General features: G+C 37.5%; 2 protein-coding genes across 5 annotated transcripts; both read right to left on the bottom strand.

The window, feature by feature from the left end:
* Positions 1-963: 963 nt before the first annotated feature.
* Positions 964-25,439, bottom strand: TRAPPC13 (trafficking protein particle complex subunit 13). Of its 4 annotated transcripts, none has more exons than XM_071579926.1 (13): positions 25,329-25,439; positions 17,331-17,399; positions 16,366-16,465; positions 15,716-15,800; positions 14,442-14,569; positions 14,232-14,304; positions 10,914-10,958; positions 8,063-8,080; positions 5,781-5,914; positions 4,733-4,931; positions 2,119-2,219; positions 1,392-1,542; positions 964-1,296 (listed from the first exon to the last, which is right to left on the bottom strand). In XM_071579926.1, exons 1-13 carry the CDS (start codon positions 25,372-25,374, stop codon positions 1,192-1,194), a joined length of 1,254 nt encoding a protein of 417 aa, XP_071436027.1. In that variant the 5' UTR covers positions 25,375-25,439; the 3' UTR covers positions 964-1,191. The 4 variants fall into 4 exon arrangements, with proteins under 4 accessions (XP_071436027.1, XP_071436028.1, XP_071436029.1 ...); XM_071579927.1 differs by having other exon boundaries at positions 1,392-1,539; XM_071579928.1 differs by lacking the exon at positions 8,063-8,080.
* Positions 20,135-25,417, bottom strand: SHLD3 (shieldin complex subunit 3). The gene is made up of 2 exons (XM_071579934.1): positions 25,329-25,417; positions 20,135-22,797 (listed from the first exon to the last, which is right to left on the bottom strand). The coding sequence occupies exon 2, from the start codon at positions 22,654-22,656 to the stop codon at positions 21,907-21,909; it is 750 nt and encodes a 249-aa protein (XP_071436035.1). The 5' UTR covers positions 22,657-22,797; positions 25,329-25,417; the 3' UTR covers positions 20,135-21,906.
* Positions 25,440-25,447: the final 8 nt, after the last annotated feature.

Genomic DNA, 25,447 nt, shown 5'->3' with positions numbered 1-25,447 from the left:
TATTAACTTATTCCCTCAGTTTAGGAAGCTGGCCTAAATTTATCCAATATTTTAAAATTGAATTCTATGCTTGCAGATTTTATACATAGGAAAGGCTAAACTAAGGTTGTTAAGTAACATGGTGGCTGAGAAATACAAGAAGCTGTTGATTAGAATTGTAACCCTAATTTACTTAGTGTTAAACTACAAAAGACAGTCACCATTTCCTCTATTAAATGGCTACCTTTGGGTGACTGTAGATATTTCAAACAAAAATATTTCCATCTTTTGTCAAAACAAAGCTCTTGAAAAGTACCTTTCAGTGCTTTGACTAAATCCTGAGTTCCTTCCTGTATATGTTTTGGAGAACTTGATCTAAGGCAGCAATGCAAGGGGGTGTTTTAACTTCTTAAAATGCCTCTGGGATGGGAAGAATAATTTGCACCATGTCAGTTTAACAATAATAAAAAATGCCTGAGTTGTGCTATTTTAGTTTTTGGTTCCCTACTAATTGGGAAACAATGTGCCTGTTCACTGCATGCCCTGTACTACGGGGACACACAGCTCTGCTTAATGCCTGCAGGTAACTGGGAGAGATTTGCTCTATTACTCCTTTTCAAAGACAGCCACAGCCAGCACAGCCTTTGGCTGATCCTCCACTTTCCAGCTGCTCATGCCCCAACAGTGCCAGCTGCACTCACACCCCATACCTTTACCAGGCTGTATTTCCTATGCCTACGCCTGTACCATGCAAAGATACTGCCATGCTCAAAAGTATTTCTTTCAGGGTTTGTATTCTAGGAACTTGTCAGTAAAAGGTCAGTTCCTTCAAACTGAAGCAGTTTTGTCAGAACTGTGATTTTTAAATGGTTTAAATACTTTAAAAATAATTGAAATTAAAAAATAGTAGCAATTTGTACTTACTTTTTTATCAATCTCATCCCCATTCTGAGGTGATGTTAATGCAATATAATTCGCTAGAGCTACACTTTTTTCAAAGGTTTTATTTTTAGTAGATAAAAAGCATTTGCATGTTTTTAAAAGACTTTTAAACATTCAAGAATTGCTCAGAGAAATTAAATTATCACAATTACATTTACAGGTATATAGGGATTTGGTTGGTTTGTACACATTTTAGTATGATTTCACTGCAAAAACATCAAGAAGTTGGTCAAAAAGAAAAAGCACACCAGAACCAGGGAAATTTTTTCTTCAGCTTTGTTTGACTTCTGAAGAAACTACACAGACTTGTGCAATATCATCATATTCATATGTTCTCTTCAAAAACGTGTCTGTAAGTCTTAAGCCGGAGACACTCTGGAAAAGAAAAGCATTTAAAGGAGTTGTTAGTAGAAAGAATTACTAAGCTTCTAAAAGAGCTATTTTATAACAAAACTCTGCTGATGACTTACTTGCAATCCCTGCACTGAAGACAACAATGTAAGTGCAAGATGGAGGGATGAACTTGGGTGAAGCTTTCCAAGTTGCCTTCCTGAAACTCCACACCAGTGGATGGAATTAGTATTGCACATTTCTAAAACGAGGTCCATAGTCCTTTCACTGCTAGAGGAAATTGAAAAACAAGAATTAACCTGTTGGCTTTTTTAAGCACTCAAGGACTGCAGACATGTGAAAGCTTGATTGTATTATTCAGGTTACTATTAACCAAGAATTTATAAATAATTACAAGGTGACAAGCAAGATTTACTGTGATGTAATTCAGCTTTGTTTGACAGGAGCATCCTGTTATGCATTTGGCAATACTGGATAGCATAATGCTGCTCACACTTTAGATGGACTATAAGATTTTCATGAGAAGTACCTGCAGAACAGATACATGCTATAGTCCCTGGCCTCAACTTCTGTTCTAGAGTTACTCCATTTCGATGTCGCTCTTGCAACCCTAAGACAATTTGTGATTGAAGTATGAGGTTCAACCTTAAATCATACTGCAGTCAGCTCCATGGAATTCTTCTACAAATTTTTTGCATTCTCCTAGTTCAAATAGTATTAGTACAGATCATGATGGAAGTTTATTTTTGTCATCGTTTCTATGGGTTTTTTTTAAATCATTGTAATTCACAAGATATATTTCAAGTAGTTTCATGTTCCTACAGCTCACAGTAAAGACATTGTTACCTGCAATTTGTTATTTTACATGTAATGTCAAAAGGTTCTTCCAAATTTACAGTGTCTGGTATTGTCTCCAAAGAAAGCCTTACATCACCATAGCCAGGAGCCTGAAAAGGAACAAGAATGTATATTCTCAGATTTTGAATAGTGAAGTTGAGGTTTTTCCTACTCAAGTTTTCCTTTACTGCTTGGAATAAGAGGAATTTGAAGAAAGAAGATCGACTCTCTGCTTTTGATTAGTATGCAAATCACAGCAGTTCTCCATCTACTACTGATGACCACCTTCTTCATAGGTTTAACAACTCATAAGATAAGGATGACCTTATTACTATGTTTTCCAGACAGTTTACATCCTTAAAGTTTGAAGAGCTATATACAGTTCCTGAGAGGACCAGCTTTATCCTGAGACCTGTTAGGCAGGTGAGGGATCTGTATGGACAATACAAGTAAAATTTTCCTTCACAAACCCACCACTATTCCACATCCTGACAGATATTCCTGAAGAGGTTCAAATAGCCAGTTCTTGGAACAGGTTTTAGTCACATACAGTTCATTACAGAGTAATGACAGATGACATTCTAGAACCTGGACATTCAGTAAGCAAAAGGATGTCAAACTAATGGGGATTTCAGACCAGTCAAGCAATGTGCCTTTGGAATCTATCTTTCAAGCAAGAGAAGTAATTATTTGACACGGGAAAACCACAAATATATTCAGCTGTATTAGTTCACAGTGAGGAATCGACTGAAAAAATTATACTCAGTTTCCTAAACAACAGGTAGTTTGGCATAACATTGAGCTCTTCTTTGAAGAGATGCATTAAGGGAAAAACCCGCAAGCGCAAATGCACAATAAAAGCATTATTTTATAGAATAAATTTAGCAGCAACTGACCAAATCAACACAGGATCAGAGTATATTAGTACAATTTTTGAGCTTAGAAATGAGATACCTTCAAGAACTGATGGCTAGAGGTAAAGGCCTTGGAAGTAACACCAAGAGGAGCAAGGTAGCTTTCACCCACAACTGAGGTAATTGCTCAGAGTATGGAATCAGCTGGAGACTTCCTCGCTTGTGCTACTCAAGAATAATGTTTAACTTTGTTCCAGTTCTAGTCTAGTCCTGCACTGAATGCCTGTAAGCAGGTGGAGCAGCCCTGGCTTACTGTGGATGTGTGGATGTGGTTTAATGTTGCCCAAAAAGAAGGTAGTTGTGAATTCCAAGACCATTCCACAAAAAAACACCAAATAAATTATGGTGGGAGTGATCCATGATGCTTGTTTCAAAAGTGCATTTCTGATCTGAACTGTAAGAATGACAAAGGGGCACAATACAGGTAAAATTCTGGGCCCTGGGGGGAAACAATGGTTAAAGGACTGGCAAGTGGATTAAGATGAAAATGATTAAAGGTGAATAAAGCCCAGAAATTAAATAATCTGATAGCATTTAAAAAATGGCAAGACAAGAGGGAGTTACACACGCTGCAACTCAAAAGGGAAAACCCCAACTATTTGCTGCTTTTTCTAGAAACATACACTGCTTAAAGTACACAAAATAACTCAGGTTTCTCTGTTAATCATGAGGCACAAAACAATGACAGATGACCAAAACTAATCCAGGAATGTGCTTCATGTGCTACTTTCAAAGGTTCAACAAAAACAGATGCAGAGTAAGACAATGTTGATCTAGGGAGGGGGGAAAAAACCCTCTGTTCAAGAGAAATTATAGGAAATCTGTGTTATAAATGAGAGAGTTTATTGTTAAAAGATAAGCAATGAATTTTAAAGTAACAGGAGTAACTAAGTTCAGAAAAAAGGGCAGCTTCTAGTTTGATGTGATTATACACATACTTAATACCTCAAGTAAAAATAAAGAGAGGTTTCGGTGACTTAGCTGTGAATTTCCAGGATCCAAGTTTGCTTGCCTAGTTCCAAGTCAGTATGATTTCCCTACAGAACTGCTCAGTTTACTAAAAGATGAGGACTAGAGGAAAGACAGAGACCAGTTATAAGCTTTGTAAACTCAGACCAAGATTCATTTGTTAAAGTTTTTTAAATACTCTTCCATATCTGTCCTACCATCCTCAACTGAAGAAATGCAGGTCAGGTTTAGGCATTAGAGTAGACAGGTTATGCAGGTGACTTAAGCAAACTAGTAAATATAACTTAAAATTCACAAACAATTTATAAATCAACCAGAATAGAATAGACTCAATCAGAACTGGACATGAAAGATAATTAGTATTATCTACATAAAAATTGTTACTCAAAGCTATAATGTCTGTATGAATTCAGGAGCAACTTCATGTTAAGAGTTGGGATACATAAAGAAGTTCTTTTGTCAGTGTTGTTCAGTGTGATGACAAATGGTATCCAGGAAGTCAATTTTATTCTAACCACTGTATTTTGCAACATTGGTTACTTAATTCTAGCAATTAAAGTGCAGAATCCATTAAGTTATCTGCACTTCACTGAAGAAATACATGAAATAACTCTTAGAGAGTTATACGTGCAGAAAAAATGAGGTTTAGAAAGTAATCAGCTTGCATTTTCCAAGTCATTATTGTTCCTTGAGTTGTCCTAAAAATGAAAGCTCAGTTGAACTAACACTTCAGAACTTACCATTCTTTGGAGCTGGCTAGTTTGCAGCCTTCCTCGTTCACCCAGGTTAGTTTTCCATACAATATCTAGTTTACCAATCACTGTTACACCTTTTATTACTCCAGCTTTCTCTGCAAATTCTTGCTTTGGTTTTAGACAGTATAAGTATTGACGTGTATCCATAGGTTGTAAGTAAGTCCTCGCACCAAAAGTAGACTCACTGAAAAAAAACCTGGATCTTAATTTAAACAGTTATTTTGAAGAGTTAAGAACCCAACCTTTTTCCCCCATCCCTCACCAGTCTTACTCAGTGTGTGTGCATATGCATAGTTTATTAATGGCAAAGCACACAGAATATTTTTGTGTTTCAATAATAGAAAACAATTCTAGAATTTATGTTGCACCAAGGACTGTGGGGGAAAAAAACCCCATATTCATCTGAGCCACAGACAAATGAGATAGAAATCCACAAAGCACAAACAGCTGAAGTTAACTTCACAAGGTTTTGTATTACGGTAGTCAGTTATTCTGGTCTTTGGTGTTTTACTAGCTGCCACTAAATGAAATCTAATTTATTTCAGCATGACAAATTCTTATATTCTGAGATCCTGCGAGGGTGTTCCACTGATTCACCTTGACTGCTGCCTTGCTAGCTCACGATTAGAACAACTGAAAACAGTTACCGGACTATTTCTGGGAGGCAAGGACAGATCAGATGGGGCCTGTAAGGCCAAGTATGTAAACACAGATCAAGTCGGAACCAGATGTGGGTTACATTTTATACAGGAGATACTGAAAGAATGGTATGTTTTCATGTTACCACATTACAAATTTTTTGAGGATTAAGCTAGAGATTTCTCTACTTGGTGGAATTTTAAAGTTTTAAGAATAGTTTCTATAAAAAGAAAACTAATAAATTTTGCAGTTGAATACAAAGCAGGAATTTGGCATTTTTAATCAAGCAAAGAAGTCCAATCCTTTCTTTACAGACAACTCACTGTAATGCTTATCTCTCATGAAATCCTAACAGAAAGAGTTGCAAAATCAGATATCCTCAAGATGAACATACCTTTTCCCTGCTGTGTCAACTGTGTTCAGTTCTGCAACATTATACATCATAGATGGCTCTAAAGAAACCTTCTCCATAAACATTGGAGAGGTAGTGATATTCTGAATTTGAGCTTCCAGAAACACTTCATCTGTCTGAAAAAAATCAAAAGTGCAAGTTCATGAAAATGTGATTAGTGTTATTAAAAAGAGTAGACAGTCCTATTGTTAAAAAAAAGTCAGATGTGTTTAGTTCATGCCTGCAAATCAAATTAATTAATGCAAGAAAAAACCTTAATCCCAGTAACAATAGGAGCAAAAGTGTTAGTCAACAGGTATCTTGCCAAACAATGGATGTGGGATAATTTTGCTATGTTCTAGCTATTGCGTACTTGTAAAGCATCAGTTCACCACTTCCTAAGACTTCCATCAACTTAATAGCAACTCAAGCTTTAATCCAAATTATTAAAAAAAAATTGAAAATACAATTAAATGGTAAGGAACTGCAGTGCACAACAACATGCCATGCCAGATCACTAGTGCATCAACCTGTATAAAAAAATTAAAGTGGGTGTGTTTTAATTTAACTGAAAAAAATGTTTCAGGTACATGCTCTGAGATTTTATTATTATTATGAAACACTGGCATTCTGGCTAAAACACAAAATCCATCCTCCTCTCTCACTTAAGTTGCATCATGCCAAAGGTTACTATATATGCATCTGACAATTTAACTGGGGCCCTGCCTTCAGGACACCTGAGCTCATGCCCGAAGATGGTATCGAAGGACCAATTCTAGTTCAGAAATGAAAGCTACAGACTGTTAAACTTCAAAAGCTGAAAAATCATGGAACTAGAGATGGTTTTGCCTCACATCTTTTGTAGATTTGCAGACCAGTGAAGTCACTTGGCAACTCTAACAGGATCAGTCTAGTAGAGGTAAGAGCCCCCAGAGAAGTGAAAAACAAAACCAAAGTGCTAATTTACAAAAAAAAAAAAAAAGGGTGTGCTACCAAATTTGTATTTACAAAAGAGTTACTGACTCAGGTAGCTGGACTGAATGACCAGCTTCCAAGGGAAAGTTCCAGTGTAGGTTGCTTCCAAGTGAAATAATCTATTCTATAGATTCAGATTGAAGCAGTTTTAGTATTTTGTTATGTTAAATTTTAAACTCTTATGAGGAAGGAAGAAAAAAGCTTATAGGTTCTCTTTAATCAGCATAAATAAATCACTTAATTATACAAATGGAGTCCTGCTTGTAAATTACAAAATAAAAGTGGGACAAAATAGTCAAAATATGTGTTAGATGGAGAAAAACACAATGGTTGTATAACTTTATCTTGTTTAGTGTATCTATTAGGCACAAAAAACTGACAATAGTGTATATATGGTAATGAAAACTGTGCAGGCTCCATGGATTACAGAGACATGTCATGCTTCCAGGACCTGGAAATAACCCCAACTAAAACATAGTTCTCAGTAATCATTACTACAACCACCTGACTGTCACTACAATTGATGTAATTTATATCCCATAAATCCATTGCTCAAAGTGTCCATTTGCCCAAATTTTAGTTGTTTTCAAAGCAGCAACCATAGGCAGAAATTTAGAAAAGCTAGTTTGAAAGGGAAAAGGAAAAACAAGTAGCACAATGAAAAAGCAAGTTAGTTTTGTGTTATTTGTAATTTGGAGTAATATCACATGGTTTAAAAAAACACCCTTTAATACTTAAAAATATGCACTTTATTTTATTGTAAGGCACACTTTAAAATGAAATTGGACTGTGGCAGTAATGTACTAACTCAATCAGCTGTTACATGCAGTTAGAAGTTGGAAAGTGCAGTTCCAGCTAGCAAAAGAAAGGAAGAATATCCAACTGCTACTCTCTCCTCAAACCCACTGTCTCCACCAACCAGATGTGAAAAGTTCTGTCACAGCTTACACAAGCAATGCTGTAGCGCAACCTACATTTCCAAGGGTCAAAATAAGAAACATTTTAGCAGGGAATAACTCCTGTTGCCAAGTAATGAATCTAGTAAAATTTTGGTGAGGTATTTTATAGGAGGACCCCCACAAGCAAGAATCTGTAATAATCAACTTTTAGTTTCAACAATGGGTATGAAAGAAAGGGCTAACCATTTAAGTGATTTGCTGCACATATAAGGACAAGAAAACATCAGTTTATGATATGCAGAACAAACATTGCTTTTCCATTATGTTTGTAAAAGAATGTCAGTAACAAGCACAGAGACAGGTAAGCAATTAAAAAGCATATATATTCATAAAAAAATAAATAAAAATTACCACAGAACTGAGGTCACTCTAATGGGAAAATAAAAAAAGAACACATTAGAGAAATTAGGGTTAAATGTTAAAGAAAAAGGAGGCTAACTTTCAAACAAAATGCATATCTGCATTTTTTTTGCACCATCTAAACAAGGTAGCATTAGTAGGACAGAAACATAAATAAAAATGGATGCAAACAAAGATGACAACTACATTTCTAATAACTTATAGTCAATATGGTTACATGGTTTACTAGCTTTGCTTCAGAACCAGCCCAAAATAGAGCTTATGGCACACAAATCACAGACAAGGTATGGTACAACAAACTAACCAAAAAAAGAGATTCAGTTTTTGAGCAAGTTTAAAGTTTGCCCTGAATTTAAATCCATACAGTGGCTTGCATATGAAATAGAAAAACAGTCCTTGTCATTTTCCAGATAATTTGAAGTATCCACACATATAAGGTCCCAAAATGAAAATAGGGTGGTAACAAGTCCTAGCAAAGCTACAATGTTGCAAGTTATAACATAGATATAACAAATAAAATTTGGCACACTATCAGGAAAAACCTTTTTGAATATCCATCATTCCAAAGACCCAGCTTTCACTGCAAACTTTGTTATCACAGGTGTCTGCATTATTTTCCTCCCTGTGCGTGTTTGCAGGAACAGAACCTTTTACAAAGGCTTTCCAAGGCACATCAAAGCCAGTGAGAGTTTCTACAGGTCGGGGCAGGTAACTCAGACCTGGGATTGCAGCAGGGTAGGGCAACAGGGCATGTGTTCTATGCACAAATTTCAGTGAACAACTTGATTTGGATGCTACTGCAATATAAGCAACAAGCAAGAAGATTAGGTTCAGCATCATTCCTTCTCTTAGAAAAAAATAAATTGTAGATTATCATTAGAATATGAATAGAAAATAATTTTAGTGACAGGCGTTATGAATAGACAGCACCACACCTGTAATATTAATGATAACAGTTCAACTGGTTAGTCAACTTTTAGAGACCTTTAAGTAACTACAAACTGACACATACCATTTTTTCCTTCTTCCCTGCTCCCAAGGATAATAGTCAGGATGAATGTCTTGGTGCTTTCACAGCAATGTAGTACCACACACAACATCTAACCACAGACTTATTTCTAGGTTTTTAAAATTTATTTGAATTCTATGGTCACAACACATAGCAACACTTTATACGCTATCAGAAATTAAATGAGTGATACTGCATCAGTTTTGTAGGCAAATCAAAATTGCTCAGTTAATATCACTCAAAATCTTTAATTGGTTTTTTCAATCAATCACATGGGTAAGATTGTAATGGACTTTTACAGTTCATGAACATGAAGAACAAAAGGCATCAAAGCAGCCTTTTCAAAATCTCTAGAGAAAAACCCCAAAACACAAGCCCATATGTACTAGCTCAAACAGCAAAGCTTCTCACAGTTCTCTATCATGAGGAATTGGTGGCTAACGAAGAACTGAAGTCCCTTACTGATACCACTCAGTAGAACAATTTTGTAAAAAGAATAATACTTTTGATTTATGTCAAAAGTTTGCCCAGAATTTCCCTGAAAAAGGTTTTCATTTTCCTTAGTTATGAAGTGTTTCATCACAAAACAAAATTTACATATGAAGTATACAGAGATAGCAACATTTAAGGTTATCTGTCCCTCTTTCCCCTACCACGTACTTTATATCTGAAACATTAATATAATGCACACACTAAATATAGGTTTATTTTGCTCCCAGAGGAATGACCTTATTTCTTAACGATTATTTTTATTCTTAAATCACAGCAGAAGATATTTCCAGACATTCCCACTTACAGATCATAGCAGATCTGTAAGGCACTCAGCTAGTGGTATGTGCTTATGTTCTGACCCCACTCAGGTACCTCACTCCTGGTCAACATATGGTTTGAAACTTTTAGCCATATATGTACCAAATTCTTACAAGAAATAACCAAAGGCAGATGCCTAAGTATGTCCAATCACACAAGGCATATACAAGGTCATACAGTTTCCAAGTGCTGTGTGTAACTGTCACAAACCTAAAAATTTAAATTCCTGAACTAAAGGGTTAATAGTTACATTGGGGAAATTTAAATTTAAATAATTTAAATTTTTCCCACTCTGATAAATTGTCATCTGCTTTGTGAACAATTAATCTCCCTTGTAGGAAGAATTTCTTACAGAGAATGGATATGTGACCAATCCAGGCTCTGTGTGGATTCTTTGAAGCTGCGAAGATACAAGCTGAAACAGGACACCTGCGGTTTGCGATGGGAAAGAACAGCATTAAAATAAACAACTTCTGAATGCTTTTGGGGGTCTGTAGAAAGCATTGCACTTGTGGACTATTGAGCATAACCAATAAGAAATGTTGCTTTATGGTGTGACAATTACTACAGCCAATTAGCACGTAGCTTTCACCCTATATAAACTGCTTGCAGTGTATCAATAAATGGCATTCTACCCAAAACCATAATGGTTTGTCGTGTGATGTCCTTTGATCCTCCGCTTTATTATCCGCTTTACTGCCTTACAGTAAGTACTCTATCAGCCCAAACATATAAGCAATAATTGAAAACATTTGAGTTCACAGGCAACTGGAAAATATCCAAAATTGTCAGTCAATTACAGTAAGGTTCTGACATGTCTACCTCAGTTACCGTTTGTTTTGCCACAGAATCGAAAGCCTATCTATTTTAACAACAGACAATACGTATCTACCACCCATCAGTTCCCTTTAGAACTGATCGCCTTTCTCAGAAAGGTGTACTTACAAAGCACTTTGAATTCAATCTAACCACCCAATATGAAGCAATGAACCCAAAAGAAACCAAAATACACACAGATCTCACCTCGGCATTGTAGAATTTGGTTTTCACATCTAGTGGTTTGAGAACCTGAATGAAATGGAAACAAAGACAGACAATTGGTTTCTTAGACATTTTCAGCATAAACTGTTTCAAAGTGCTAGAGTGCTTTACTGAAGGGTTATTTTTCTTTTTGATCTGACACATAACAGGTGCATAATGGAATATGTGATACAACTGACTCTGCTAAAGCCCCACAACTCAGGCTATACACTTGGTGCTTCTCCCTTGTGCACCCTTGGCTGCTTTCCTACTAAGACGTTTCCTCATACTGAAAATCTTGACCTAAGCACAGGCCTCTTATGAAAACACACAAATCCACTGCTCTAGGCAGACCTATGTCTTTAAAATAATATTACCATTCTGGATCCTGAAGTGGTCTACACTTGCTTTCAAGAGTGAGCAAGAGCTGTCTAATATTTACAAGTCCTTCAGAGTTCTGTAGAAAAAGTAGCTGAGGGCTTCTCTGTAAAATAAGTGGAGAACTATTCACGTGACTAACAACAAACCACACTACCTTTCACTTCCTTCTTAAAAATGCAGCTGCTTCAAGAAATAAAAAAGCCAGTAAATCATTTTAGTCTCATGAGATTCAATCAGCAAGTGAAAGCAACGCCGTGACATAAAAGGCGATTATAAAGCGTTGGTTCTTAAGTATCTGGGTTTTTGCAGAAAGCCACTACAGTTAACACATTCAAACATGAAATACAGTGATGTAAGTGGAAGAAATAATCTTCTATTACACTTGTAAGGAAACAAATTTAAACTCTTTTGCTGAAGACATTTATTTCCCTTTACACAGGGAAACTTTTTTGTTTGCATATGAGTGCACAGCATCCCAAGAGACCTCCAATGTTCCAAGTTGTAAACAAATTTCTTAGCACTAAAGAATTCAAGACTAAAATCTTCACAGAGATTTCTGCACTATAAGAGGCATAAGGTTCAAATATTTCAAGTATTCATAACTATCTCTCCCCAGTCAGAAAAAAAAATTAATTTAGGTCTTTGCTGGTTGAGTGGGGTTTTTTCCTGCCAAATATTTTGCTTCAGTAAGTCAGTTAATAATTTTACTACATGCTGATGTTTTCTATCTCTTTTGATAAACAAAGTCTTTCCACTCATAGCAGCAAATTTCAAGTGGCCTCCAAGTAAAATACAAACAATTGCTGTGAAGTTCACAAACCACCCCCCAAAACCAAACAACAACCAAACCTAGAAAGAATCATTCCTTCTCCATTTAAGCATAATGCTGTTAATTACTCAGAGAAAGCTTTGGAACAAAAAGGCACTATCAATCACTACTAACCTACACAGTTTTAAAAAAGAAGCTGATTAAAACACATTCAACTTAAAAGATGCTAGAAAATGTAACTTAAAAAGCTGAGAATCTGTGAAAAAGAATTTTATTTTGTTATAAAACAGTCGGTTGCATCTCAGTCACTAGTGGCCATCCATTCCCACTATTAAGACAGAATTTGGTGTTCTGTAACACTTCTTTTTGTCTCATCTCAGGTTTTTTTAGCTGGTGTTTCCATGTCAAATTAGAAAAAAAAACCCAACAGCCAAAATTGCTCAGTGAAGAGTTTTTCTCATAATGAATCAAAAATATTTACAGAATGATATAAATATAGATATACACATAGACACACACACACACACTTTTTGAGAAGGTCTTACGCTTCCTTCTTTGAAAGAAGGGCTCCAAATTTGACAGATATCTGGCCTTAGCTACTTTGACAATTAAGTTGCCTGTTCTGGGTTCAGTTAAAAACCATAACAATTACAACATGCATGCAAACCCTTTAAAAATGTGCACAAGTAAGTTTACATATAAAATCCAAAGGACACAAGTAAACACCTTGGACAAAGCTCTGGCAAGAACAAAGGTAAGGAACAGAGAGAGCATGAGATCTGAAAACCTGCAGATGCTCATGTAAGTGATCAAAGAAATCCTAGAGGGGACAGAGGGACACTGAACTGAAGGACAAGGAATGGAGAAAGGAAAAGGGAAACAGTTTCACGAGGAGAGATGACAAAGCACATGGAGATGAAAAAGAGCTTTCCAAAAGATAAAGAAACACTGAAGATATTATGGGTTCTGAGGAAGTGTAACACAAAAACTCACATGGAATTATTTTCCCTAGGATTGTCAGGAAACACCTTTGATTAATCAATACCTGGCAATTCATGGCCCACAGGTACTAACAGTACTTGGATGTTCTTTGTAATGCAGGGCAATTTAACCTTCTAAAGACTGAAATTTTTATTTCTGAAGTATCTAGACAGAATACTAGAAAGCCACAAAATCAAATAACCTCTCAGAATTACAAAATACCCTGAGTGGGAAGGGACTCATTAGGATCAGAGAGTCCAATTCCCAGCCCTGCACAGACAACCGCAGAAACCACACCATGTACTTGGGAGCATTGTCCAAACACCACTTGAACTCTGCCAGGCTTGGTGCTGTGACCACTGCCTTGGGGACCCTGTTCCAGTGCCCAACCACCCTCTGGGTGAAGAACCTTTTGCCTCTAATATCCAACCTAAACCTGCCCTGACACAGCTTCAGGACTAAACTATATTAATGTTCCTGTATCGCCACTCTGTGAGTATCTAAAAATGTGCTCAGTAAAGTATGTCACTGAAATCCTGCATTCCATGAGAAAGAGCCTACAATTACCCAAGTCTCAATGTATTTCTCTAAAAAAAACCATCCATTAAACACACAGCTAAAATAGACTCTTTCTTGCCACAACCAGTCCACATATAATAGTATTTTCCTGCTTTCCTCAGTTTTCAGTCTTGGCATTTGTGTGATGGAACAAAAGGTTTCAACTCTGTTGATCACTTCTGTATTATATTAGATATAATACATTAGACTCCTTTGCTTAGATTCCTTTAAAAAACAAACCACTAAGTTCCACTTTAAAAAAGGTTACACAAACTACAGGACAAATCAGAATTTTATAGTGTAATTCAATGGTTAGATAAACCAAAGTCAGAATGAACAATACTTGTTCTATTTAAAAGGACTTATAAAGCTGGCTGCTATAAAATGGGACTTTTTAAAGAGTAATCTTTAAATTAACAAAAATTGTAAGATGTAATACTTTTTATTTCTGAAATGTTTAACTGCATGATAATTAGAAACCAGCAGTTCACGTGAGGTTTAAAGTGATGGCTTTTAATGGTCCACTTTTAAAAGTGAACAGATTTTTGGTACGTAAAAGTGCTTTTGAAATATCAAATATTTTAATATGGGTTTTCTAGACTCACATACTTACTATGTACTTCATGTAATACCTGAAATTTGAAGAACTTTCTGAAGTACATCTTCTCTCCAGTCTGCGTAGTATAACTTACTGCACAAACTAAGCTGAAAAGAAACAATTGTTAAAAAAATAATTTTGAGTTACTTTAAACCTGTCCTATATGAAAAGCAGAATAGCATGCATGCGATGTGCTGCAGTTTCATTTAAGCTCATTTAGTAACAGAAAAATTAAAAACTTTACATGTGTGTTCCTATCTCCTTCACTTCATGATGGATGACATCATCAATGCAACAGTCAGGTTTAAGTTCTGCCACTGCAGCACTAGAAGCTGAAAGGTTCAAACGCTGAGAACTTGTCTGAAGGTCAGCCTGGAGACAGAAAAACAAAATATTGGTTAGAACTGCAGAAGATTAAAACAATCTAAAGAAAAGGACCTTAAGTTATAAAGTACTAGGTTTCACTGAGCATTTTGTACCCTACACCCTTTCTCACATATTTCAAGATATGTGTAGATGATGAGATACTTATCAAAGCTCTAAAGTCCTATAACATGTAAATGGTCCAGTCCTTTAACATGCAGCTCATAAAATCTCTATTTACTTTTTACATTAAGTTCTACAATGACTTCTGGAATTTCTACTCTTCAGTGTTTTATTCAGCAGAAAATGCCAAATAGCAATGCAGCCCTAGAAAATAACATACAAAATACAAATCAGTGTGTGCTTTATGGAGACTTGCTTGGCTGACCTCAGTGAAAATGCAAGTAAGTGAATATAACTCTGTATTTTTAAATGCGAAAGTTTTGCTAAAACAGCTCTTCAGAAAAGCTTTAAATAGAAAGGTGCATGTGCAGAGAAAGGCACTGGAGCTAGTGAAGGGTCTGGGGCACAAGTCCCATGAGGCGTGGCTGTGGGAGCTGGGGGGGTTTAGCCTTGAGAAAAGGAGGCTCAGGGGAGGGACCACACTGCTCTCCAGAACGACTTCAAAGGAGGTTGCAGGAAGGTGTGGGTTGGACTCCTCTAAGTAAAAAGAGCAAATGGCCCCTAGTTTCCCCGGGAAAGGTTGAGATTGGACATCAGCAACAATTTTTTCACCAAAAGGGTTGTCAAGCATTGAAAGAGGCTGTCCAGGGAAGTGTTTGAGTCACCAGCCCTGTGGGGCATGGTGTAGATCTGGCACTTAGAACATGGACTTGGCAGTCAGGGTTCGTTTAACAGCTGGACTTGCTCATCCTAGAGCTCTTTTCCAACTTTAACGACTCTATGATTCTATAATATATCCATTTTTTGATACAATCCTAACTGTACACTTTAATCTTTAAAGATTTCTATAATAATTTATATTTTTATGTCTTACTGTCTCCAATGTTGAAGTATGTTTTCTGGATTGTAAAAAATGCCATGTATTTTCTAAAGTCTATATATTAGCATTAAACATATGATATATTATCAGAAAACATACTCATCACATTTTATTTTTTAATCAATCCAGTAAGTGGATTTATCTTCACATACCTTCACCAATATGTCCTTGACAACTTGGTTACTATCATTGTGCACACTAATATAACTGGAAAACGTCTCTCCCAGAAATATATTTCTGTATTTCAGGAAAAAAAAAAGTAAATTTTAGTAACAATTACTAAAAACCCAGAACATTTCCCTGAACTTTAAGTTCTAATTAAGATATAAATGCACACACATTTGCCAGATCAAATCCTAGAACACTGGCATCTTCACAACCCATACTTCTGAAGCCATCCTTCTAAAACAGTTTCAAAAGGGAACAGGGAACAAATAAATCAGATGTTTTTCCATCTCAATATCTGAGAATAATAAGAAGATGGCTTCCAAGACCCACAAAAATCACAGCAGTAAACTCTGTTAGTATAAGAGGTGGTTTTTTTGCAGTGCAGCTGCAAATCTCTTTCCACTTTCAATCCTTATTACATTCGCTCAGGCTACAGAAAACAAACACCAGGCAGCACACACACACACACACACACATATATATTTATATTTAAAATGAAGCAACAGATTATTTTTAAAATGACTGAAAATCTCAGTGCATGACAACGCTGTTTAAGTAGAAAGAGAAGTAATAAACACCTTATCATTAAATGAATCCTAAACCTTGCATGTCAGTTACAATAATTCATTCTTACCCAAAATTTTGAGGCAGAGTCAGCATTTCTCCTAACATCAAAGTTTCTGCACCCTTTACAGTAGAAGGATCATCTTTCATGAGCTGATTAAACAGATTACCTGTAGAAATATCAAGTTGCTAATTATTAAATATTTGCTAAGTCTAAAGGTTTGTCTAAATTAGACACTTAATCACTTGCTTAGATGTAGTTCATTTCAGATAGGTTTATTTTACAATGAACTTATTTAGGGATGAAATACATATCCACAGGCCTGCCTATAAATCAAAACTTAAATTCCAGGCACTTGTGTCCAATAATTTATTCAGTACACATACTGAAGGGCACGATCCCAAAGGCATTGCTCAAATTAACATTCAGTTTTAAGGGAAATTCTACCCAAGTAAAGCATATTACATAACAGAACTCATCAACTTCACTGACTTTCTTCCCCTGCTTGCTTTGCATTTCCACACAATCCTCTTCCTTGAATCTTCCCTTTGACTCTTACACTTGACTTTTACACTCCAACTATTACTGTAGGACAATCCAGGGATTTTCAATTTATGACAGCACACCAAGTACAACACTATTCAAACCAGTGATTCTTGCAAAATTATTTTTCATAGAACATTCATGTGCTGGTTCTAAGTACCAGGGCATTTTCTCCAGATAAAAAAAATACATAGTAGGGCCAATCTCTCTCCACTCACACATTTCTCTCACAGAACTGTCTTAAATTTTGTGTTAATTGCCCAGACTTTGAGGTCACAAATTTGAATATCATTACTGAGCTTTCAAAGATGTAAGAGCTCTATAGTGCACCCTGGCACTTTCTCTTAGTTATTATCCAATCTAAACACACTGCTGCTTCAGATGACAGTTCAGGGGAGGACACAAGATTCCTCTAAGACCTAAGCCTTAGATGGTCATTGCTTAAAACTGGTAATACATACATAATAATCAATCAGTTACACAAGGCTTACCTGGCAAATCCCTTTCTTCACAAGTCACCGGAATATTAGTGAATAAAGTAGGTTTGGTTAGCCTCATCACTGCAAAAATAAGAAAATAAACCACAGGTCAATCAAACTAACTGTTTTCCTTTTTTAAGTACAATTTTGCCTTGCTGTCCTTCCACCAGAAAAACTCCCAACAAACCACAACCACCACCCAGATCTTAGCCTGAAAAAGGTAACACCTTCTTGGATCACATAGCTTTTCACAACATAAAAAATTCCCTGGTCCTCCAAGATCCAAGAGCACTGGTAATGCATTGCTCCCTCTTGCTTTGTTCCCCTGGTGCACTACATCCACCGCTTTCAGTTATATTTGCTGAAGGTCTTCCACCTGTGACACTGTTAAGTGCTCATGTTTTTGTGGACTTTTCCAGGTTAAGCACCAGTCCTGTGACCCTTGTTGCCCTAGAATGGAACATTATGGATAGGACAGACCTTTTCAGTAAAACACCAGTCTACAAGGACTTGCATTTGTGTGTGTATGGCCAGATTTTGCGAACCAAGATTTGGGCAGGGCTCTCCCCACATGGGTGTGCCCTTCCAGCCTGCACAGTGGATTTTTTAGGTCAGGCAGAGCATGTGCAGAACTGGCCCCACCATTTAAGTCCTCAGGTCCATCTACCACGGCCGAGTGAGCTTGGACAGTGACAGTGAAGTCCTCGGGACTGTCACAGCACCCGGTACTAACCGGGTCTGACCCTGCTGAGCATCCGAGATGTGACGGGATGGGATGGCAGGGAGGCTTTAACTGCCAGGAGATGGTCCCCACTGAGACTCAAACTCAGGTCCTTGGGATTCAGAGTCCGGAGTGCTCTCCATTACACCACGGGACATTACACCAAGGAATTGCATTTACTTCCTAATCTACAACACATACAGAAGGTAGAGTTACAAGTCTAAAAGTCTATTTGTACCACTGCTTTTTCTTTAAGCCACAAACTTTAAACTCAAGACAGCAAAACCATCACAAAACCCTCAGGAACATACTTAGAGCAAAACCATCTTATTGATGCTGACAAAATCATTGAGATTTTCCTACTAAAAACCTCTGCTTCAAGGAAGTGGCATTTTCAAAGGCTACTTTAACTCATCCTCAAAATAACATTATTTTTACTTATATAACAGATTTAAGATGTTACTTCTTAAAAGAACTCTTCCCTATTCACATTAACCAATGGCCCTATTCTTGTATATAGCTTACAATGAAAGCATTCACACGAAACAAAATTTAGCATTTGTAACCTTAGTTGTTGAGCTGAGTATGTAAAAAACATTGGGAGTTTTTAATTTGAAACTCAATGAACATAAAACCAACTAAAACTAAAAAATAAACCAGAAGGATTTCTCTTGACTGCAACACATTAATCAACATCCTTGCAGTGACACATGTATTGTGGCTTTATTTTTATTGTACTTTTGTAAAGCTTATATGTCCAGACAGCATTCACAGTTTCCAGGGGGCTGTACTGGTTCACAAGAACTTACACTACTGTATAGCAGACCTATGCAAGTCAGCATTGACACAAACAATACTCACTCTTCACATAAAAAAGGTAATATATTCACAGAATCACAGAATCAATTGGGTTGGAAAAGACCTGCGAGATCATCAAGTCCAACCCCAGTCCATTTACTAGATCATAGCACTCAGTGCCACATCCAATCTCAGTTTAAAAATCTCCAGGGATGGTGAATCCACCACCTCTCTGGGCAACCCATTCCAATGCCTGATTACTCTCTCTTGAAAGAATTTTTTTCTGATATCCAACGTAAATTTCCCCTGGCAGAGCTTAAGCCCGTGCCCTCTTGTCCTATTGCTGAGTGCCTGGGAGAAGAGACCAGCCCCCACCTGGCTAGAACTTCCCTTCAGCTAGTTATAGACAGTGATGAGGTCACCTCTGAGCCTCCTCTTCTCCAGGCTAAACAACCCCAGCTCCCTCAGCCTCTCCCCATAGGGCTTGTGCTCCAGTCCCTTCATCAGCCTTGTTGCTCTTCTCTGGAACCGCTCCAGCACCTCAATATCCTTTCTGAACTGAGGGGCCCAGAACTGAACACAGTACTCAAGGTGTGGCCTCACCAATGCAGAGTACAGGGGAAGGATCACTGCCCTGGTCCTGCTGGCCACGCTATTTTTGATACAGGCCAGGATCCCACTGGCCTTCTTGGCCACCTGGGCACACTTTTGGCTCATGTTGAGCTTCCTGTCAATTAGTACCCCAAGGTCCCTTTCTGCCTGGCTGCTCTGCAGCCACTCTGTGCCCAGCCTGTAGCGCTGCATGGGGTTGTTGTGGCCAAAGGACAGGACTTCATCCCATTGGAATCAGCCTGTTCTCGTTATGATCAAAAGTTGAAAAATATGACCTTTGGAGGCTTCAACCCAAGAGGTATATGAAAAACCTCACAAAATATGCAAAACAGAGTGAAAGGAGAACCACATTCAACACTGAAAGTGAAAAAGATAAAATACGGAATTATACACACACATGAACTAAGTATTTCTTGAACATGACAAAATGAAAGCCTGTATTTCAGCTTGTACATTGATGTTACCCAAGACTGGAGTAAGTCTGTGGACTCTTTATTATCTGACAGTCACCCAGCTCAGGTGCTCACAAATAGCAGAGCATCTATCATGACTCACATCTAAGCCAACAAAAAGCAGCAGAAAGCTGATGGCTGAAGTGACAGTGATCTCTCCTTTTGTTCAGTAAAGTGATTGTCTTGCTCTTTTGTCAGTGTATCAAATAAATACAGTGGGACTGTATTATTGGCATTACTTAATTTTATTCAAATTTTCACCAAGCCTGGATAAACTAGTAGTTGCTGACTGCTTCTAAAGAAAGAGTTGAGTCATGATTCAAACAATAAATAAATGCATCACAGAATAAAATCAAAACAGAAATAAACTATTGTAGGTATATCATCATATTTAATAGGACTACCAAATTGATTTTAGAAAATAGAGTATCTCTCCAGGACATCTCAGCTCTTTTCTTCTGAGACCCTAGACACAAAATAAAACATTAAATAAAAATCAAATCACACAGCATTCTACTTCATTACATTTACAAAAATGCTGATGCACAAAGAAACCTTCCTACTATTAATATTAAACTCAGAAATATAATTTCAGTGAAATAATTTGGCGGTATAAAACGAATAATGATTCTCAGTTACATCAGACAGCATTTTGCAATTATTTTGCTAAGTGGTCATATTAAATGTCACAAATACCCCAAATGTCAATGAAAGAACCCCTTAAAATTCAGTCAAGGTTTAAAAATACATGTCAATAACCCAAACTGACAATATCCTTAATTTTAATCTAAAAAAAAAAGTAATACCAATAATAAAAATATTCAACAAAGGATCTGATAAAAATGTAAGTAAAAGTCTAAGGTGATTTTCTTTAGTTTTACACAGAGGGATCTGTTATGCTTTTATTTTGTCAGCATTAGTTATAATCTAAAAATCTACAAATACTATACAATTATTTTCCTCCTTTTCCAGATGTCATAGACCTTGACCTCCAACTAGAGCAAAACTATGTAGAGTTCACAGAAGTACCCAAGAGAAATGTGAACCTTGCAGTCGCATCAATCCCAGTGTAACTTCTCTACTGACCCTCCAAGCATTCAACTGAGCCAGGATGGCATGACCTTGGAAAACTTCATTCTTTCAGGCGACAAAAAGTCACGCTGAACTCAGCCTTTTATGATGGTAGCAAGCATTCAAATCCTCAGAGACACTGACTTTCCATAATGACAACAAATAGAGGTTTATAGACAGAAGTCTCATTTCTGAACTTCCTTACTTGTAGCTGTAAGTGCTTTCTAGTGCTCACTGGTGCTTTCTTGTTCCCCAATATAATTAGACACAAAAGAACAGAAACATCAGGAAAAAAATAATCGCATTACCAAAGCTGTAAACCAGCAATTATTAAGTTGTTCTTTCTTTTCAGCACACAGTTTCTACTGAAGCCATCATCTGTATTTCTGTGACAGTACAACCAACCTTACTACAACAGCACATACACGCCACATAAAATAAGTTAGTATTTCATGTGAGGGATAGGCCTTCATTTAAAAAACTCACACAGACCTTTCAGGACATAATCAGATCTTGAAAGTCTTAAAAATAATTGGAGATACAATAGCAATTATTACAATATATTTAAAAACATTTTTCCTTTTCCTAATTTCAAAGAAGCAGAGATGATGTACTTCTCTCAACAGAAAGCACAGATTTTATTATCTGACACAGCTTGCCACAATAATCTGGAATTTTTACTTCAACTTTTTCTTTTAGACCATCAAGGTAGAGAAAGCTACAAAATGCAGTACTAAGCCAAACAGAAACTTACTGTCTTAATTGAACCCTAAGTCTTCAAGTAAAACAAAGTTTAAGAAATACATAATTATGTAGTAAAGTAAAATAAGTAATTTTCTGCTCATTAATTCATCAATTGTTCTAAAGTATCTCTAAACTGCTTAAAATCTCTAGTATGTCAGACAGGAATTTTATTATTAAAATGTATCTTACATTATAAACTAAATATAATTCCATATTTATGTACAAGCAAATCCATTTTATCTGTAAGGCTTAGCTTTTCCCTAAGAATATTTCTAACATATTCACAGTATAATATATCACAGAAAATCCATATCTGTCCCACAGATCTTTGGATAGTAGCATTGCAAGATGGCAACTCATTCTGCTTGATGAGCCCATTTAATTTTATCCAGATGTCCTCCAAATTCTGATTATTACAAATAGATTGTTCAATTGTCCACTTTGCTCTATAAAAGGCATTCAGTTTTAGCCTTTCCAAATTATTTTGCAGCTCTTGAGATAAAGGAAGAATCTTTTCTTTGAGTTTAGCCCTAGGAAGAGAGACACTCCAAGACCTTTTCAGCTTTTGTTTTCCATTAGGTGGTGGTTGTCCTTGACAGTCCAAGTTAATTGTTATGTGATCAGCTTGTGCTTGGATCAAAGTTGGACCATGATTCATGCTAGACTGAAACTCAAGGAGACTTTTTGTGCAGTCATAATCAGGAGATCCTGTAACATATTCTGAAGGTGTAGAAAGATGTTTCAATTCTTCTGCTTCCTCATGAGAAATAACAGGTGCCTGCTTTTTTGGTTTGAGGGGAAGTCTGTACAAATGATTTGGAAACCAGGGTGCAAATCTTGGTAACTGACGAATGGGAAACTCCTTCACTGCTCCTTCTGCAAATTTCTGCAGTTTTATTACATCTCTCTGATGTGGTCGATAATGCAAGACCAATTCCATGCTTGTGCTGTAGGAATCCAGTGATTCTTAGGAAAACAGTCTCTTGATTAGGATTCTCAAATCTAGACTGAAACATGTTATTTACAAGAATTTCCTTGCCCTTTCCTTTTCCTTGATGCAAAGATCAGTGGAAAACAGGACCTAAAGCAGAAGTATTATAAAACAATAAGAAACTACCATATTAAGACAAACATTGCTGGGATATTTCTCAAAAAAGAATCTGGTAATAAAAGTGAGATATAAAATCAGAACATTCTACTTTACCTAGGCTGAACATCAGTGGCTGTGTTCCACCACTGCCAGTGTAAATTCAGGACAGTGAACATACACACACTGTTTAGTCAACACAGTCCCTTCACAAGAGAATTCTTTTACTGTCACCACCTCATACCTGCCATCCATCCATCACTACTCTTGCTCTGTGGTTGTGATGCAAACTAAAAGACATACAAATACTACTGTCTATTTTCTCAAACTTACCAAACAATTTTTTTAACGTGTTTTTCTTCTACACATCAATATTTTAAGCCAGGGCACATAAAGCAACCAGAAAACACACGTGTTACAAAAACCCTTTCTGAAATAGTACTGACTCATACAGCAGTTTTTAAAGTAAAGGGTTAAAAGGGAAGTGCTCTAAACAAATTAAAGTTGCCTGCTTTCATCTCGTATCAGAACTACATATTTAGTGGTAGTCTCAGGGCTTCCAAGCAATACGTACAACCTTACTTAAGGAACTGACAATTCCTTAATTTATTAGGCTTTTAGAAGGACTAAAAGACTCATTAGGTCCTCAGAGGCTTTATACTTTCATACAAAGAACATATTCAATGCAGGGGCACAGTGAAGGAAGAACTACAAACACTGCAATGAAACACAAGTATAACATGCACTTTACTGCTCTTCTGTTTAACCCCCTCTAAGAAGTTTGGAATCATTTAAGGTTCCCTGGCAGAGATCAGTAATACACCATGATATTAAAATAATAAAATATAGGATTGCCTCATTATTGCACTCTCAAGATTTTGTTTGATATAGTCGCACTAGAAAGAAACCCTCACACCCTTCCCGAAGTATTTTTCAAAATCTAACCTGGACTCTGTCACAGATTCCAAGAAAGCCCAAGGACTGCATTCGTTTCTTACAAAAGCAAGATGGTCCATCACAAAACTTTTTGCTTTGAATTCATTACTATTGCAAAATGCATCTGTATTTTCAACTGATGATGTTTCACATTATCGGGTTTTTGACTTTTTTCTCTGAGTGCACATACATATCTGAAAGGGCCTCTTGAGCTCTGAATTGTGCTCAAGAGGTTTTACTGTGTCATGCAGACACCATTAAAAACTGTCCACGAATGTTTTAGAAAACACGATGGGCTCTGAAATCACACCTACACTGGCACTACGTTATCCATCTCATCATCCTCATTGATCTAAAACGCTTGCAGAATTGAGGTTTTAACAAACTGTTTATTGCACCTACATAACGACCAGCATTTATTATTCAGAAACGATAAAATTCTTCACAGGGCTCTTTTGATTTCTGTGTTAATTTTGCAAGGCATGCAAGAGAGACATCCACAATTTTATTTTCACTATTTGTGCTACAGGGTGTGAGAAGTGTGAGTGTGATTCACGTCGGTAAAAACGAATGGGTTATTGGGGCTCCTATAGTGACATGAGAAAAAACATACGGCCAGCCAATTAAACAAAAATTTCAACTTACACCCACATGGAAAGATAAACAGGATAGTGTTAAATAACTTTATCTCCTATAACTTTGTCAAGGACCACCTGAGTTGTAACAGGTAGGCTGAAGAGTTAAAACTTTCCTACGTCTAAGGGGAACAGAATTTATGGTGGGGTTATCACTAGGGTTGTAAGAGTGACTTAGTTATAGTAGTTTATGTTAAACTGCTTAACAATGTACTTAAAATGTTTATGCATGAGTCGAATGCATATGTATGTAGAGACTAAATAAATGCTAGAATTACACTGTGTTCGGAGTGCCATGGCGAGTAACGCTTGCGACCATCGAACCCAGCATGCTGAAATTGCTTTTATCATATAATAAATTTTAATTAAAAACCTACGAGGTTGAGACTTTGTTTCTCACAAGGGCAAAGCCACCCAGAGGGGCATCAGCAGGGCTTGGTAAAGGCAGACCCGTGAGGCCGCGGAGCCCAACCTGTGGCACCACCACCACCACGCCAGCCAAAGCGGCACCGAGGGCCAGGTCCGAGTCGCTTCTCGCACGCCTGCAGGGACGGAGCTCTGCCACCTCCCTAGGCAGCCCATCCCAGGGTCTGATCACTCTTTCCATGGAGCAATCCCTCCCAGCGCCCAATCTGAACCTCCCCGGCACGGTGTATGGCTTCGTTCTCTCATCCCGAAAACTAAAACAGAAGAGGCAGCAGGGAACTGGAGCGAGGATTTTAACTGAACATTTTCTTGCACCTGCAGCCCTGTCTGTGCCCGGCACGGGCAGGCGGCGCGGCCCAAGGGCCCACCCGCCAGGGGCACCGCCGGTGCGGGGCCTTTCCCGCAGCCCCAGCGCCTCCGAGGGCCGAAGGCCGGCCGCTCCCAGCGCCTCCCCCGACACCGACCACAGAACACCCTCGGCCGCGGGGCGGACACGCTGCTTCCCCACCGGGGCCGCGCTGCGGGTACCTTTCAGAGCCAGCAAGTGCTCCTGCTTGGGCTGGTTGACGTCCATGGCCTGCACCGCTGGCTGCACGGGCCGTCCCAGGCTGCAGAGCGGCGGACGGGGCTGCGGCGGCTGTCCCGCG

The sequence above is a fragment of the Pithys albifrons genome, chromosome Z, assembly GCF_047495875.1.
Source record: "Pithys albifrons albifrons isolate INPA30051 chromosome Z, PitAlb_v1, whole genome shotgun sequence".
In the NCBI taxonomy this organism is placed as follows: Eukaryota; Metazoa; Chordata; class Aves; order Passeriformes; family Thamnophilidae; genus Pithys; species Pithys albifrons.
Note: the sequence above shows the minus strand (reverse complement) of the source record. Positions and strands in the feature narration are given on the sequence as shown.